Source organism: Acomys minous, assembly GCF_964271855.1.
Source record: "Acomys minous genome assembly, chromosome: 9".
Taxonomy (NCBI): domain Eukaryota; kingdom Metazoa; phylum Chordata; class Mammalia; order Rodentia; family Muridae; genus Acomys; species Acomys minous.
Window position 1 is genome coordinate 45,547,999 of NC_140490.1, and position 17,390 is coordinate 45,565,388.

Genomic DNA, 17,390 nt, shown 5'->3' on the forward strand with positions numbered 1-17,390 from the left:
GGGTATGGGGGAGGGGAGGGGGCTGAAGTGATGGCTCAGTGGTTAAAAGCATTAGCTGCTCTTCCAGAGGGCCCAGGTTCAAGTCCTAGCACCCACGTGGCAGCTAACAATAGTCTGTAATCCAGTCTAAGGAGACTTGATACTCTCTTCTGGCCTCCATGGGTCCCAGACATGTATAGACATACATCTAGGCAAGTCATCCATACATATAAAAAATAAAAAGGAAACACACACACACACACACACACACACACACACACAGTTAGTAGATCAGTGTGATCTACTAGATCAGTAGATCACTCAGTAAATGTGCTTCATTCCAAGCTTGACGGCCACCTGAATTTGAATACTCACCTGAATTTGAACAGACTCCTCCAAGTTGTCCTCTGTACTTACCCCCACACAAACGCACACACACATATGTATATGTATACACGCACACACACACACACACACACACACACACACACACACAGAGTAAATGTTAAAAGTAAATGAATGCAATAGTAAAATACAACAACAACAAACTACTCAAAAAAATAAACCAAGGAGGCAAGGCAAATGACTTTGCTCAAAGTAATTAAATGAAAAGCAGACTGTGTTCACAGATTAGAAAACTTCGTACATAATCATTTGAAAACAACGTATAGGGATGGTGAGACACCTCAGCAGGTAAAGGCATGTACTGCCAAGCTGACAACCTGACTTCGATCCACAGGCCCTATATGCTAAAAAAGGAGAAGATGGATCACAAAAATTGTTCTCTCTAACCAAAATAAATAGGTAAACAAACAAAATTAAAACCTATAGATTTTCTACAATCCATATTGAAATGTGTTTTTTCAAAAACAAATCTTTGAAACTCCTGTGTGTGCGCACACTTGCATGGTGGCCAAAAGATAATTTTGTGGAGTTAGTTTTCTCATTCACCTTAATGTAGGTTCTGGAAAATCTATCAAACTCAGGTTGCTAGGATTCTATGGCAAACACTTTTAACAGCCCTCAAGAAAACAAACTTTGGGGGTGGGGTGGGGGGAGTTTCGAGACAGGGTTTCTGTGTAGCCCTGGCTGTTCTGGAACTCGCTCTATAGGCCAGGCTGGCCTCGAACTCACAGATCTGTCTGCATGCACTATCACAACCCAGCCTAGGAAACAAACAACTTTTTTTTTTTTTTGAGATTTCGTATGGAATCTTAAGGAGCCACAAATAGCCATAGTAATCTTATACAAAAGAGTTAGAAGACTCACACTTCCTGAATACAAAGCTTACTACAAAGTACTGCAATCAAAACTATGTAACATCAGCTTAAAAAGATACATGGACAAGCTGGATACAACAAAGAGCCTAGGAACAACCAAATTCTCAATGAAGAGTCAAATCGTTTAGACAAGGAAGGGCCAGGTAAGATGGCTCAGTCAGGAAAGTGCTTGCCACCAAACCTGACAACCTGAGTCTTGTTCCTGGGACCCACATGGCCCAGAGAACTGACTACTGCATAGTTGCTCTGTGATCTCCACATGCACACCACACCATGACACGTGAATGCTCTCACACATACACTAAATAAGTAAATGGAAAAACAAGGGGTTGGGGATTTAGCTCAGTGGTAGAGCATTTGCCTAGCAAGCGCAAGGCCCTGGGTTTGGTCCTCAGCTCTGGAAAAAAAAAAAGAAAAAAGACTAAATAAATGGAAAAACAAAACAAAACCTTGACAAGGAGGCAAGTATCATTCTAGGAAGAAAGGGCCATCTCTTTAGGAATAGTTCTGGGAAACCGTGTTTACAGGCAAAACAATAGAGTTGCTCAGAGGGAGATCTTTCTGGGCCAAGAAGTCTGGCTGCTGTGTAGCACTGAAGTGGTGTCACTCGAGTGCCTGGGTACAAGGCTGGTGTGGGGACCACAGAGCTGTGAGCAGGTTCCCCTGATAGGGTCCCAAGCCAGACAATGGGGGGTGTGAGTGGCGGTGTGGGAACACAGACGAGGGTGCTGAACAGAAGCTGAGCCCTAAGGAGTGAAGGGGGGCAGGAAGCACCAGTAGAGGGGGCCACCAGACCACACTGCCCCTGCTCTGGAGTGCCTCTTCCTTTTACAGGTAGTGGAAGTGCCTCACTATCACCTCCTTGTCCCCTTCTCCTGGGTCATGTTCTCAGAAGGTGACTCACCTGTTCAGTCTTTCCATGCTTTTCCTCCACCGGCTAAGTCCATCACGGGTTCTCAACTCCAGGGTGAACAGGAAAGCTGAGAGTCTTCTGGGTTCTGATGCACAGCTGTCAGCATTCAGTAGGTGCTCAATAAACATCTAAGGCTAGGAGGTAGGAGAAGGGATGGGGAAAACAGAAGTCAGGGCCAGAAGCCTGGATAGGGGCCCTTTTGCTGCTGCAAGTGCAGCAGCGCAGGAGGGTTCTGGGAATCAGGGAAGTATCTATCCCCAAACACAGGGACAGATGTCGTGGGCACAGCTGGCTGCCAGAGAGAACATGAGAAGGACAGGCTTTCCGGGAGAAGGGTGAAGTGAGAGGAACAGGTTCAGGACTTGGGCAGCGGTGTGCTCTTCCCTTGCTCCCTCTGCCCCTACCCTTGGCAGGCCACTCCTTTTTTGTATTTTTGTTTTTGTTTTTCGAGACAGGGTTTCTCTGTGGAGCCTTGGCTGTCCTGGACTCACTTTGTAGACCAGGCTGGCCTCGAACTCACAGCATCCTCCTGCCTCTGCCTCCCGAGTGCTGGGATTAAAGGCATCTGCCACCACTCCAGGGCTCCTTTTCTGTGTTTAACTGTTCTTTCACTTTTCCCCTCTGCTAAATGGCATCAGCATACTCCTTGGGGAAATGGAGGGTGCCTTAGATAACAGGGCAGCGCCTACCCCACTAGGACTCACTCTGGGTCACTCTGCCCTTTATTTGTAGGGAATTCACACCTGATGTTAATGCTGTCCAGAGGCAGGGGCCTTCTCATGTGAAGAACCACCCAGGACAAAGGAGACTCAAGGTAGCAGCTGGGATTCAGTCTGGTGGCTTGAACTGAGTTCATTCTGTACAGTTTGGAGGGCTTCCCTGCCTGCCCCCCAATTTCCGAAGTTATTTTTCCTATTTCCTCTTACACATGTGTGCCCCTACCTAACAAAGTGTACCCTGGCTCACACCCTGAGTTGTGGTTCCGGTTTCACCTTTTTGGGGAGAGTGGCGGGTGCTTAGGGCAGATTCTGGCTCAATGAGAGGACCTTCCCTGTGTTGCCAGCAATAGAGCAAATGGTTGACTGACAGCTGCAGTCAGGGCAGGGATGAAGCAGGGACTCTGCCTTGTCAAGCAGAGGGTCTGAGACTTGAGTTCACCTGCATGAGAGTACATCTCTGTTGTTTGAGGACAGGCAGAGAAGAGGCTACGCTAGCAGACAGGTTTCTTACTAGGTATGTGGCCCTGCTCAGCAGGAGCGGCCTGGGTAGGGGACTGAGGACTTCCACTCAAATCTTACCAACAAACGAACAAAAAAGCCCTAAGCAAGACAGGTGAGACCAGAGAGTCAGTTCAGGACAAGGCTGCAGGGGCGAGAGCGACAACATAACCCCCTTGTCTTCTCCCCAATCCTGTGGCTCAGATGCAAGTCACTGGACAGTCCTCCGCCCCTAAGGTCCGGGGTGTGGGGAGGTGGGGTCTATGGGTTGTAATGTGGGCTCGTGGGCAGCACCAAAGCCAGGTAAGCTGTGTCCCACTGTAGTTCACTCTCGGGTCCCCAGACTTTTGTCCTCCACCTCTGGGGGCCGGAGCATCAGGGAAGTTCACCGGATCACGCGAGGGAGCCAGGCAGCCCCCAGCTAGGAAGAAGGGGAAAAGGAGGTTGTTCAAGAGCCAGCAACTCAGTCGCAGTTCGGGATGGGAGGGAGGCCGCTGGGCCCAGGAAGAGGAGGAAGATCCCCCTGTCCATCCCACTTCGGGGGTCAGAAGAAAGTTAAGGCCAAGGAGTTGCTTCTGGCTGAGGCAGGGCTGTGCAGGCTGTGCTCACGCAGTCGGTGGCAGGGGGCTCCGAGGCTCACCTCCCCTGGCGTCCCGGGGCCACCCTCTCTCCGCGAGGTCCCCCCAGGGCCAGGCTTCTGGCTTCTCCGAGCCCGCGGCCCACCTTCTACCGCGGCCCGCCTTCTCGGCGGCGGGAGCGGGGCCCAGGCCGGCGGGCGGAGGCGGCGCCACCCGGGGCGCTGACGTAGCGGCCGCTCGGCGGCCGGGGGTCCCTTCGGTGGGGCCGCGGCTCCCCGCCCGCCGCCCCCGCGCGTCCATTCGCTTTGTGTCCCGCGCGCGGCCGGGCCCCCCGCGCACTCTCAGCCCTGCGCCCCGCGGCCCGGCGGGCGGCTCCCGGCGCGGCCCCAGCAGCCCGCGCCGGCATTGTGTGGACGCGCCCGGCGGCGAGCGCGCGCGCGGTCCCTGCCGAGCGCCCCCGGCCCCGTCCGCTCCGGCCGCGGCGCCCGCGCCCGCCGCCCCCGCCGCCCTCGCCGCGCGGCCCCCGGCCCGGCCCGGCCCGACCCGGGCAGCGCAGCGGCGGGGCGAGCGGCGGCGCGGCAACATGGCGACGGTACCCGTGTACTGCGTCTGCCGGTTGCCCTACGACGTTACCCGCTTCATGATCGAGTGCGACGCCTGCAAAGACTGGTTCCACGGCAGGTGAGCGCGCCGCGGCCCGCCCGGCCCACCGAGCCCCGCGCCCCGGCCGCGCGCCCCGGCCCCACCGGGCACCGCAGCCGCGTTCGGCCGCCGGGCCGCGCGCCCTTTTGTGCCCAGGGCGGGGGCGTACGGCCGCCGCGCACAAAGCGAGGCCCGCGGCCGGGGCGGGCGAGGGGCGCGGGGAAGTTGGGGCTCCGGCCGCCATGGGGCTGGGACGCGGCTGTCTGACAGCGGGGCCGCAGTGGCCGCGGAGGCCGGGAGCGGGACGAGGCCCAGGCCCGGGGCCCCCGCCGCCAGCCCCCTGCGAAGTTGCAGGAACTTTCCCCGCGCGGGCTCGGGGCGGCCGGGCCGGGAGAGGCGGGCGCGCGGCCCGGCGCTGGTCCCCCGAGAGGCGCGACTGGCGGGCTCCGGAGCTTGCTGGGCTAGGGCGGACCGGGGGACGGTAGCGAGGTGGTGGCCAGTGCCCCCAGCCTCTGACGGAGCCTGAGAACCTCCGCCAGACCTTGTCCTGGCGGGCAGGACCCTCTAGGGACCCCGCGCCCCTACTGGTTCGGGCCGGCCTGCGGGCCTAGGCGGAGTGCAGTGACAGACCGATGTGAGTGTCTGTCTGTGTGTTGGGGTGGCGGTGTTGTGGCTTGGCCGCCTCTTTCCTGGCCTGCTCGGCTCCCCATTTCCCTCCTCTTTGCTCCGGGCAGGGACACCCCAGTTTTGACATGACCTTATGTGTTTTAAGGAAGATGGGGAGGGGGAAGGAGGTAAGCCCGGGAGATATTAAACCCGCCCTGCGGGCCCTTGCTGGTGGCCGTGACCTGGCCTTGTGCCTACTTTTCAAGAGCCTAAGTCCTTTCCTACTCAGAAGTAAGAGGAGGAGAAAGAGGTGATCATTCTGCTTAAACTGCTCCAACAGGTTCTCTTGTGTTTGACTTTGCTTGTGGGATGTGCTTGGGCCTCAAGAGGGCTGGCCTGAAGCTGGACAGGTCTGTCTGTCCCCTGGGTGTGAGTTTTTAGCAGCTAGTAGCAGGCTGGAGGGAGTGAAGGGTGTGTGGTTCGGGATGGTCCCTGGCCTTCCTTCCAAAGAGAAGACCCTCATATTTCCTCATATCCAGGATCTTTAGGGACTCTTGAAAGAGAGCTGTGGCCTCTGGTTCAGTCAGTCGCCTTTAAGTGTGGGGAGCTAGGTAGCCAGGATGTAATGGGCCTGTAGGCCTTGGGACAGAGGCCCACCCTTGTGGGGTAACCTGGCTGACCTTAGGAGGGGTGGCCCTTTATGGTTCACTGAACTTGTGCTGCACTCCCGAATATCTGGGGCTGTGGAGAGCCCCCAGAGCTATGTGTGACCCTTGGGGTCTGCTCAAAACAGAGCCACTATAAACAGCAACCAACTGGCATCTATCTCCAAGAGGTCTGTGGCCAGATCACAGTGGGTAAGAGCCTGAAGACCTCTCCAAATCCAGAGACCTGAGAAATCTGGACCTGAGTAGCCCTAAGAGTGGTAGAACTCCTTTTTCATGGTTCAATCCAGGGCCTGTGGTGCCCCTGGGTACCTGTCAGCTGTGCTGCTGCCCAGACAGAGAAAGGGAAGATGAGATCAGTGACCAGCCTTGATACTAGAAGAGGCTTGACGTTTGTTTTGTTTTTGTTTTTAGAGGCCTAGTCACCTTGCTATTTATCTTAGGGTTTTGATTTGATCTGAGACAGGCAGTTGATTAGCCCTGATGTATTTACACCTATTGGGGGCTCTGGACTGTAAAAGGGATCAGTCATGGCAGGTGTTTTCTTATGCTCAAGTGCTCCCTGAGTGGTGCCTCTTCGTGGGTCTAGACCTCTGTCTAGTTTTGTGCAGGGTCAAGGGTTGAGGCCTAAGTGAGGCAGGGAGGGAAGGGCCTGGGCCTCTTCCTGCTCCTGCAGTCTGGACCAGATCCCTTTCAAGTCTTTCTTAATCAATAGTGGAAGGTGCTTGGACTGTCCCTTCAGATATTCTTGGAAGACCCCTGATGGTTCTCTTCGGAGCTGTATAGCACCTGAATTGTTAATTCCCTCAGAGTTTACATTTTAGCTCATGTTTGAACAGCTTGTATGCTTTTACACTTTTGATCTTGAGGAAATAAGACTTACTGGAGAAAATTTTAAAATGGTATCCCCAGGAATGATAGAGCATGCCTATAATATAAGCACCCAGGAGGTGAAGGCAGAAATATCAAGAGTTCAAGGCCATCCTTGGTTACACATCAAGTTTGAGGTCAGCCTCAGGTATATGAGACCCTGTCTCAAAAGTAGTAACAAAGGTTGGTAAGATGGCTGGGCAGATAAACTGCCAGGCCCGTTGACCCTGGTTCTATTCTGAGGACCCACATGGTAGATACAAAATACTCTCTTACCTATGTATGTACACCGTGACATGGGCTCCCCGCTATAATAAAATTTAAAAGTAATTTTAAAAAATACAAAAACACCAATAACAACCGAAGGGTAGGATTTTGTTACATATACCTTCCACTCCACTTCTCCTAAGTGACTTAGTTGGCTAAGCCAGCTTAGAAACTAAGGCGGGAACTTTGGCTCAATGCTAGGGACTGAATGGCACACTTGACTCAAACTTCTTTAGCCAGGTTTCCCTCCTGTGTACTTTTCCTGTTTCCAGATCCCACAGCATTGGATTCCTTACCCTGGCAAACATTTCTTTTAAAAGGAAACTTTGTATCATTCTCCAAAATGGAGCATTATTGTAACTTGCCATACACAGTTACCATAAAAATAAACACAGTAGCCAGGCGGTAGTGGTACACGCCTTTAATCCCGGCCCTTGGGAGGGGGAGGCAGGTGGATCTCTGCTTTTGAGGCCAGCCTGGTCTACAGAGTGAGTTCCATAACAGCCAGGACTACACAGAGAAACCCTGTCTTGAAATGAAACAAAAACCAAAACACACTAACCAGAAAACCTGAGTTTATCCTACCTGGGGTCACATTACAGATTCCCGACAAGCCTTGCTTTGGGGAGGATTGGAATGAGGGCTCTCTTAAGTCACTCATGCTTACAGTGGTGGAGTGGTGGCTCTTGGCTGCTTCTGTGGCCTGACCTATGCCTGATTCCATGGTGAGTGTGCCTCTGAGGGGCACTAAGCTCCATAGCACCCTTTCAGGCAATCTCTTTGGGCACAGTCCTGGTGGAATGGGATGAGGTGCCACACTGAAGAGTGTTTAGCCTTGGAGAGGACGTTAGGGAGTGGGATGCACGAGGAATGATCCTCTCCGTTCTGTCCCTGACGTGTGTAGGCTGTGTCTGAGTGGCCTCTCCCTGAGCCATGGCAAGATTCTTCACCCAGTCTTGTCTTGGCCACGTCTGATACTCTCTCTGCTTTTCTGGGGTCCTTGGGAATTGGGTCTTGGATTTAGAGAGGATGGATTTGAAGGCAGGACCTTGTAGGAAGCAGCTGGCCCCAGAGGTGGCATGTCTGGTCCCTTTGGTAAGGACCTGGAGCCCTACAGGGGCCTTGGGAACCTGTCCTTTTCACAAGTCTTTCTCTTGTACAGAGCCACTTAGGTCAAAAACGGCAGTGCTTCCTTGTATCACCTATTGGGAGGATGGAAGCAGACCCCATGCCCAGCACTCCTGCCTGCTGCATGTATTGGACGAACTGGCCTCTCACTTGTCACTGACTTGCTTGGAAGAATTTTGACCCCTGGGAGGCAGGAATGGCTGCATAAATTCATCCAACATTCTTAAACCTGATCCTCTGACCCTCTGATGGGTGATGGCTGATCATTCTATCAGAAGGTTCCTTGGAGGCATTGCCAATAAAATCGACTTCAGAAAGCTTAGAAGATGTGCAGGTGACTTTGCGACAAAAGTTTTACTTGTTTCTCAGCAAATATTTGTTCTGTTCTAGGAGCGGCTCAGAGATGGCGGTGAGGCCTTTGGGGGTGGCCAGGTGGACAGACCATTTGCCTGTCTGTTACTGGGTTCTTGCATGTGGTTTGGACTTGCAGATGGACTTCTAGCTTACTCTAGGGGGTGGGGTGTCTCGTCCCAGAGTGGCAAGTGAGACCTGTGGAAGCAAAGAAATAGGAATGAAGCCAAGGAGGTCGAGTGAGAGGGAACTGAGGTATAGGCAGGAAGTGTGCAGGGGTGTGTGTGGAGGGCGGTGGGGGTGGCGGCAGTGGCAGAGGATCTGGGCCAAGTACTGGCAGGAGCAGGTTCGGAGAGTTGTTTTTGTTGTTATTTTTCTTTCTTCCTTCCCTCCCTCCTTCCCTCCCATCCTGCCTCCCTTCCTCCTCCTTTTTTGATACAGGATCTCTCTGTGTAGCCTAGGCCAGCTTTGCAGCCTTTACCCTCCTGCCTCAGCCTCCTGGGTGCTGCAGTTAAAGGCTTGTATTGCTTTACTCATGACAGATTTTTGTCAGAGTCTTGGTAGCTGCTGTTGGGAGAGATGCAAGGTAGGCGTGGGGAACCACCATTTAAGTGAGAGCATAGGGCTCCTGGGGATATCGTGTCTGTTTGTCCCTCTTCCTGGGGCTCTGTTCCTATGTCCAGTTCCCTCAGACTGAGGTGGCCTGGGGGGGGGGGGTTGATTGTGTCCACTTAGCCTTAAGGTCCTTGGAGTGAATTGCATCTGGAGGGCCTGGAGACATGGAGTAGGGCTTGTGGCGGTGTTCAGCAGAGTTTGTGTCCCACAGGAAGGAGACGAAGCTAAGAGGGGTCTAGGCTATCAGAGACTCTGATACTGAATATAAGGAAGAGGCCCTTCCCACTGAAACAGCATGGAGATGTGTTTAGGAATAACAATTCATCTTTTATTTTATTTTAAAGATTTATTTACTTTACATGTATGAGCGTTTTGCTTGCATGTGTGTACAGTGCATATGCCTGATGCGTATGGTGATCAGAATGGTACATCATATTGCCTGGAACTGGAGTTATGATTATGAACTGCCATGTGCACAGGTGCTGGGAATTGAAACCCAGGCCTCTGCAAGAGCAGCCTATGTTCTTAACCTCTGAGCCATCTCCCCAGCCCCTAACTCATCATTTGAAGACAAGGAATTCTCCCCATGTGAGTTTTCAAAGTTCTGGAAGAAGTGGGAAGAATGTCCACTCAGCATCCAGGCAACCGGGAACCCTGATGGTGTTTCCCAAGGCAAGCAGATGTCTGGAAGGAAGCAGCTTAGTGTGAGCCTCGTCTTAATCGCCATGATGTTTGCTTTTTTTTTTTTTTTTTTAAATTTTAAACTGGAAATATTTGGCTGGCAACAGGCGTGGTACAAACACAGGATTGCAGCCCACATTTGTTTTGGGCCAGTTGGGCATCAGGCATAACCACAGATGGCCCAAGATCTGGGATACCAAGTGCCAACCCTGCTCTTCCAGGCTACCTTCTTCTCTTCTTCCCTTTGGCCATTTCCTGATAGTACCTCACATTTGCCAGGCTCTTACTTATAAAGGGTGGAAGGGATTTCTGTTGGAAGGAGGCCACCGTCTAACCCTGCGCGGTGGAGCCCCCTGCAAGAATCCACTAACTTCTCAAGCTCCAGTGTGGGCGAAACAAGTCTACTAGCTGGGTCCTGAAACCACAGTGATGACAATGGGCTGCAGGTGTTTACCATATTTAGGCCATGCTGAGTGTCTGTGGGACTACGAGAGCCTCACCCTGTCTGGTCTCCGTACACACTCTGAGTGGAAGGTAGTCTAAGCAGTCACAGTTCCAACTCCATTCTCAGTGCTGACCCGGAGGCAGCCAGCGCTCTGTCACTTACGGCTTTCCTGACCCTAGCAGTTGCACCCTGAGCCAGGGCAGGTAGATGTGCTCGCCTCCGAGAGGGTGTGGCAAGCTTGTGCTTGCTTGTTCAAGGTTTGAACAGATACTGGATGCTGATAACATGAGTCCATGGATATGACAGTGTGGTGCAGTGTACACCCAACAGGAGGTCCACAGGCAGTGCTGACTGTGGAGGGGTCCCTGCTCCAAGCAGCCATCTGAATACTCCCTGCTGGGTCTCAGTCCCCACCTCTCTCTCACCTTCGTTTTCCTCCTGTCCTGCTGACCATCTTTAGTCCCCATATTTCTGGTGACTTCCACTCTCAGCTTTGTGGTTTGGTGACACTGAACTACTCTGGTAGTACCCTGCCCACACCAAAGCACTGAGTTTAAAACAACAACAACAACAACAACAGAAACCCTATCTGGAACTCTAGCCTGCTTGGTTGTCATCTCAAACTCTGAGACCCGGAGCTCTCAGGCAAGCAGAGCAGCTAGTCTCTTGTTTTTCTGAAAATGCAGAGGTGAAATTCAGTTAGCATAAAGTTAACCATTTTACGGTCGACTGTTTAGCTCTGCACCACACAAGGAAGAGTTTCAGTGACATTTGGTGCATGGGGTTGTGGGACCCTCCCTTCTGTCCAGTTCCCAAGCATCTTCATCCTTCTGAGGTAAAACGTCTGCCCATCAAGCAGCCATGTGACGTTCCCTGCCTATCCCTAGTCCCTAAGGGCCCTGTGGCTTACCATCCAGGATAGTCTGTGTAGACAGACTCAGGCAAACACCAAACGTTTTGAATCTGGCCTCTGTTTTTAAGGCCCATTCACACAGTCCCATGTGTTGACTTTTATTGATTTTTATTTTTTAATGGCTAAATAATAGTCTACCGCTTGGGTGACTAGGCCACAGTTATTGTCAGTTGGGTCGGGTTTGGACAGTCTCCACCAGTGGCTGTTGTAAGTAGTATTGCCATGCACACTTGTGCACAAACGTTTGGTTGAACACCTGCTTCCAGTTTTTCTGGGTGTACTAACCACATGTGTTACCACCAAGCTGCACCCCCAGCCCTATATTTAACTTTTTGAGTAACCAACAGGGTATTTGCTACAGGGCCTGGCCCGTGCTCTCATCCTCACCAGCACTTGCTGTTTTCCAGTCTTTTTATTATAACCGTCTTCGTGGGTGTGGGCGTGAGACAGTGTCTGGTGATGGCTTTGATTTGTTCCTGATAACCGATGGTGCTGGCTGGTGTTTTGGTCTTTGCCTTTGAGAAGTGTCTAGTCAAGACCCCGTCCTCCAGTGCAGGAGATGGAATCCATAGCTGAGCCGCACTCACTTCCAAGCCCCATTGTCCACTTTATTTTGTTACTTACTTATCATGGGTGTTGGGCTGTGTGTACACGCTATATGCCACAGCACGTGTGCAGAATTTAGCTTTCTCCTTCCATTGTATGTGTCCAGGGCATCAAGCGGAGGTCACCAGGCTGGGTACAAGTACTTTTTACCCACCAAGCCATCTTTGCCCTTTCCTTTGTCTTTGTAAAACTGAATCCTTTCTTTCTGTTGCTGAGCCTTCTGGGGTCTAGCAATCACACCTCTATCAGATACATGATTTGCAAGTGTTGGGAGTTTTTTTTTTTTTTTTTTCTTTTCTTCATTTTCCTGGGTAAATTTTTCATGTTCATGATATCATCCGCTGGGTATAAACATTTTTTTAGCTTTAATGAGGTTCAGCTTACTTACTTATTTATATTTCTTGTTCATGCTTTTAGTGTCTTAAGAGTCTCTTGTCAAATCAATTGTTACAAGGCTTACTCTAGTGATTTCTTTGAAGAATTTCATACTTTTATCTCTTTATTTTAAAAGACCACACATATGTTACTTATTTTTGTGTGTGTGTGTGTCTGAACACATGCACACCATCATGTAGGTCAGTGTGTTGCACATGTGTGTGCATATGTGTGTATGCACATGTATGTATGCATACAATCATGTACATGTGAAAGTCAGAGGAAAACGTGTGAGAATTGGGGCTGTTCTTTCTACCGTGTGGGGCCCAGGAATCTAACTCATGTTTTCAGGGTTAGCAGCCAGGACCACTTAGCCGCTAAGTGACCTCCCTGGCCCTCAGCTCTTAGTTAGGCTTTAAAATCCTTCATTTTATTAGCTGTTGTTGGTTTTGTTTGTTTTTGAGACAGGGTCTCATTATCTAGTCCTGACCAGTCTGGAACTTGCTCTGCAGGCAAGGCTAGTTTTGAACTCACAGTGATCTACCTGGCTCTGCCTCCTGAGTGCTGGAATCAAAAGCATGCACCACCAAGCTTGGCTTTTAAATTTTTAAAAAATTGTCATTTATTTATTTGTGTGGTAAGGGGCACATGCCACAGGTGTGTGTGTGTGTGTGTGTGTGACTATCTGAGTGTTTTTGTGTGTGTGTGAGTGTAGGTCAGAGGACAATTTGGAGAAGTCAGTTCTCTTCTTCTACTGTATGGGTCCTGGGGATTGAGGTCAGATCATATTGGTGGCAAGCATCGTTAAGTATTTGATCCATTGTATGAAGTAGTATCTTGGGTCTTGGGTTCTTCCTTTTTTTTTTTTTCTTCCTTTTGTTTTCATGCTGTGTTCACTACTGTGATGAAATCCTAAGGTAGATGCCTAAAGGAAGAAAAGGTTTGGTTCCTGGTTTTCAAGTTTTGTGACATGGTTACTAGGACACATTGCTTTAAGTTTGCGTGAATCATACTTTTATGCATGTTCATGTGTGTGCACTCACATGGGCAAGTGTGAATGTGGAGGCCAAAGGTTGATGTTGAATAATTTTTTCTATCACTCTACTTTGTTTACTCTTTCCCTCTTCTTTCTTTCTTTCTTTTTCTAGGCAGGATTGCTCATTGGCCTGGAACTTTCTCATTTGACAAGACTGTCTGGCCAGCAGGCCCCACAGACCCTCCTCTTCCCCTCTCACCCTGCACTAGGACTACAGGAGCAGTACCACACCGTGGACTTTGTTTGTTGTTGTTTTAACATGAGCACTGGGGACTAGAACTCAGGTCCTTGTAGCCAGTACCTTAGTGAGTGAGCAGTCGCCCCAGCCCCAGCCGTCTTGGGTTTTTGAGATAGCCTTGCTGTGTAGCCTAGTCTTTCCTCAAACTCACAGTCTTTCTGACTCAGCTTCTCAAGTTCCGGGATTACAGCCATGTCTCACCACACTCATCTCCCTACAGTGGTTTTGAAGATTGCGTTTGCCCCATTGAATGTCCTCCCTAGTTGAAAATCATTTGTACATACAGGGTTTATTTCTGATCTGTCACTTCTGCTCCCTAGGTATTTATGCCTATCCTTAGGCCTGTGCCACATGGTTTTAAGTACCGTGGGTTTGTAGTGTGTTTTAAAGTCAGAAGTGTAAGCCTTTGTGCTTCATTTCCCCCCCCCCCTCTTTTTTTTTCAGAATTATTTTGGCTGTTTGAAACCAAGCATTTAGCTCCTTGCAATCTCATGTAAATGTGAGAGTTCACTGCTACATTTCTGCAAACATAAAAATTAGGAAAAAGAAAAAAGGGGGAGGGAGCTGGATTTTGACAGGGATTTCAATGTCTATAGGTTGCACATTGCTCTTTTGACAGACTTAAGACTTTTTAAAAAATATATTTTATTAATTTATTCATATTACATCTCAATTGTTATCACATCCCTTGTATCCTCCAATTCCTCCCTCCCTCCCACTTTCCCCCTACTCCCCTACTCTATGACTGTGACTGAGGGGCATCTCCTCCCCCTGTATATGCTCATAGGGTAGCAAGTCTCTTCTTGGTAGACAGACTTAAGACTTTTGACCATGAGTACTACATCTCTCTCTCTATTCCTTTGTGTCTTCAGTCATTTCATCAGTGTTTTGTGGTATCTAAGTCTTTGACTTCCTCCGGTTGTTTCTAAATATTTTGAGGGCACTGCTTCTGTAACTCATTCATTGATGGTGCCTGTTTTATCCCCCCCTTCAGTGTTGAACATTGAACCCAAGGCCTTGTGTATGCTAGACAAATTACCTGAGCTATACTCAGCACCCTTTTTGGCCTTTTTACATAGTTTCATAGTCCCTTTGTAACATGCGGTAACTCGATTTTCAGAATCACACCTGTGCAGGGTGCCACCTGCCCCAACCCCCTTTGGGTTTTCTGCATACGGTGGTGTGGCATGCCCAGATGCTGGGTGCACAGTACATGCTTGTATACCTTTGAAACATGGTTGCCATCTTCCTTTTTAACCATAAGCTTCACTGAGGCCCTGTGCCAAATGCAAAGCTTGTCTCACACATACTGTCCTCTTGTGCAAGTCTCCATTTTTTTTCCCCATCTCCTTCCCCTCACAGCCATCCTCCTAGGGGTTGCTTTTGTGGCTGAAGCCTTGTTGGGGGACCCCACAAGGGTTAGGCTGGCGGTGTTTTGGAGCTGTGCTGGCTGTTCCATGCAGGCAGTGTGTGGCCTCACCGGTGTACAGGCTGCCCTGAGAGCCCATCAGGTGGGCGGGCCAACTAAAGCTTAGTGGGTTTAGATCGCCTGAGTCAGTACAACAAGGTACCAACCATATGCGGTTGGTGTGTCTGTCCCAGGTCTCTGCAATAGTGCCTCTCCATCCACCAGTAACAGTGACAGGAAAGCCCAGGGCTGAGCACAGGATCCTGTCAGGCAAAGAAGAGGACATTAGGAATGTTCTGGGGGCGATGGCTGGAGTCGGAACGAGGCAGCTCCACTGTTGACCAGAGAAGCTGTGGAGGTCTACAGGCGTAGGCCTAGACATGATTGGAGATGCTTTGTTGGGGGTTCAGGGACCCAAGGACCTTACAGGAAGTCTAGGAGAGTGAGGCCATTTCAAGCCCTGGGCTGGAGTAGAGTCCCAATTCTTTCTCATCTCTTCTGATGGTCCTTCCAGGTTAAAGACCCAAGTGAGTATTAGGGAAATAGCTACCTGACCAGATTGCCTGCGTCCAGCTATACAGCCTGGGACTGGAGAGATAGTGAGTGAGAACGTAGGTGCTGCAGTGGTGGCCAGGGGCAGGAAACAGAAAGCCTGCTGGTAGGTCGGTCTGTCTGTCTGTCTGTCTGTCTGTCTGAGGCACAGGCCTTACAGGAGCAGCCTGAAGGAGCTGACAGGACAGTGGCAGAGATTTGGTATGTGTGCTGGGTGGGGCTGTGTCCTCAGGAGCTCTGGGAGACACTCTATGGCTATGTGCACCCTACAAGTGGCCCCTGGGGAGCCCTGAGAGCGAATGTAAGGCCCCAGCTTGTTCTTATACATAGCACTGGGCTGGGCACAGGCCAGCATTCAGGCAAGTGTGAGAGTCTGAGTGAGAACTGATGTGCCCCACCTGTGATGCCAGGCTGTAGCCGAGCTCCTGGCCCTGTACTCCAGCAATGCAGTGGTGGTGACCTCTGGGGCAGACAGAAACATTTAGACTGAATGCTCTATGGCTCTGGGGTATTAGGAAACCCCATCGAGGCAACTGTGTGCATCTCTGTGACACGTGGACAAGCATGCAGGGCATGTGGGAGGTGCTCACGGCTCTATTGTGGAACGGGGTGGAGGGAGTGCTTTTCTGAAAGCCCTGCCCGCTCGCTGATTGGCATAGCTGGAGGGAAAGCAAACCCTGACCTGGAATACAGGCCCTGTTTCTCTACAGGAAGGGCTGTGAACTGGAGTTCTGAGACCCTTGCCAGCCTGGGACAATCCAGAGTCTGTATTTTGAGCCAGTCTGTCTTGTAGATGAACATATTGAGGAAGGGATGTGGTAACCTTGGTGAGTGGGCCTCCCCATGTTCTCACACACAGCAGGTCACACAGCACAAGGTTTCCCACCGACACCCTTTCCCTTAAGTGTGAGGACCTGTCACTGTGAGTGGCTGTGGTGTCTAAAAGTGGACCGAATCCTGGGACCCTCCACCCAGCTGCCTGTGACAGGTGCTGTAGGACTGCCCCTGGGCGTGGCCTTTCCTGCCTAGGCTTTTGCCTATAGCTCTGAGTACTCTGCTGCTACCCTGACCTTGCAGCAACTCCCCTTGCAGGAACTTTGATGTGAGGCTGCTCAGAAGAAACTAGCCAACCAGATCTCCAGAATCACGGCCCCACTGACAAAACCAAGGGTTGGAGGCATTCCATGAGACTTTCCTGCTACCTTTGGCAGTGTCTGGTGACTACACATTATACACTGAGCCTCAGCAGAGCACAGATATCCTGCATAGGCCATGCTTAGAGTCAGGAGGCACAATGGTAACTTGGCTCCTTATCTGTCTGTCCATCATGTAGCTAGCGGTGTTTCCTGGGGTGAGGGATGACAGCCCTGGAAGAATGGGAGAGGAGCTCAGGGAGCGATTAATGCCTCTGCAGTAGAAAGATCACTTAGGAAGGTGTCTCCTCTTGCCAACCTGTTTGCCCCTTGAAGGGTCTCAGCCTGCCAGGTCCTGCTCCTGCCTTGAGCCTACCAGTGTTCTTTGGAGAGTAGAGGCAGTAGTTACCTTTGGCATTGAGGTTCTCGTGGCACAGCGTCACCGTGTGACCCATGTACCCCAGTCTGTGTCTAACTGACCTTTGGTCTCCCAGAGCTCTTCTATTACTAATGCCTGCTGGTCTCTCTGGCCTGTTCCCTGCCCGTGTCCAGGTTGGACCTAACCCAGCAGTTTGGCACTTTCCCTGGTGGCTTCCCGTGGCCTAGGAGCGGTCTTGTATTTGAGCCCTGCCTCTCCCACCTCTGAGCCACGTCTGGGGTGGGTCCCAGCAGATCCGCAGGATGGGTTAGACAGCTCTGGGTGTGCATGGTGACAGCCCTGGAGGGCTCAGCCCTAGTCGGGAGCTGTGAGAAATGACAGCCTGGAGACTGAGGAGATTGCTCAGCGGTTGGGAACTTGTACTGTTCTTGCAGAGGACCCCGGTATCAGTACCCGACACCCATGTCTGTGATTCACAGCTGCCTATAACTCCAGCTCCAGGGGATCTAATGC

General features: G+C 51.1%; 1 protein-coding gene and 1 long non-coding RNA gene across 5 annotated transcripts in view; one reads left to right on the plus strand and one right to left on the minus strand.

Moving 5' to 3' along the window:
* Positions 1-562: 562 nt before the first annotated feature.
* Positions 563-9,387, minus strand: LOC311604877. 3 transcript variants are annotated; one of them, XR_014781717.1, is made up of 3 exons: positions 4,601-9,387; positions 2,164-2,306; positions 563-1,656 (listed from the first exon to the last, which is right to left on the minus strand). It is a non-coding gene; the product is annotated as an uncharacterized lncRNA (long non-coding RNA). The 3 variants fall into 3 exon arrangements; XR_014781718.1 differs by lacking the exon at positions 4,601-9,387 and adding an exon at positions 4,030-4,168; XR_014781719.1 differs by lacking the exon at positions 4,601-9,387 and adding an exon at positions 2,916-3,692.
* Positions 4,471-17,390, plus strand: part of PHF2 (PHD finger protein 2) — a 69,774-nt gene continuing 56,854 nt past the window's right edge. Inside the window, exon 1 of one of the 2 annotated variants that reach the window (XM_084795071.1) lies at positions 4,471-4,648. In XM_084795071.1, coding sequence (XP_084651197.1) covers positions 4,551-4,648 — 98 coding nt within the window. In that variant the 5' untranslated portion in view covers positions 4,471-4,550. The remainder of the gene's footprint in view (positions 4,649-17,390) is intronic. The other variant, XM_084795070.1, reaches the window with a different exon arrangement.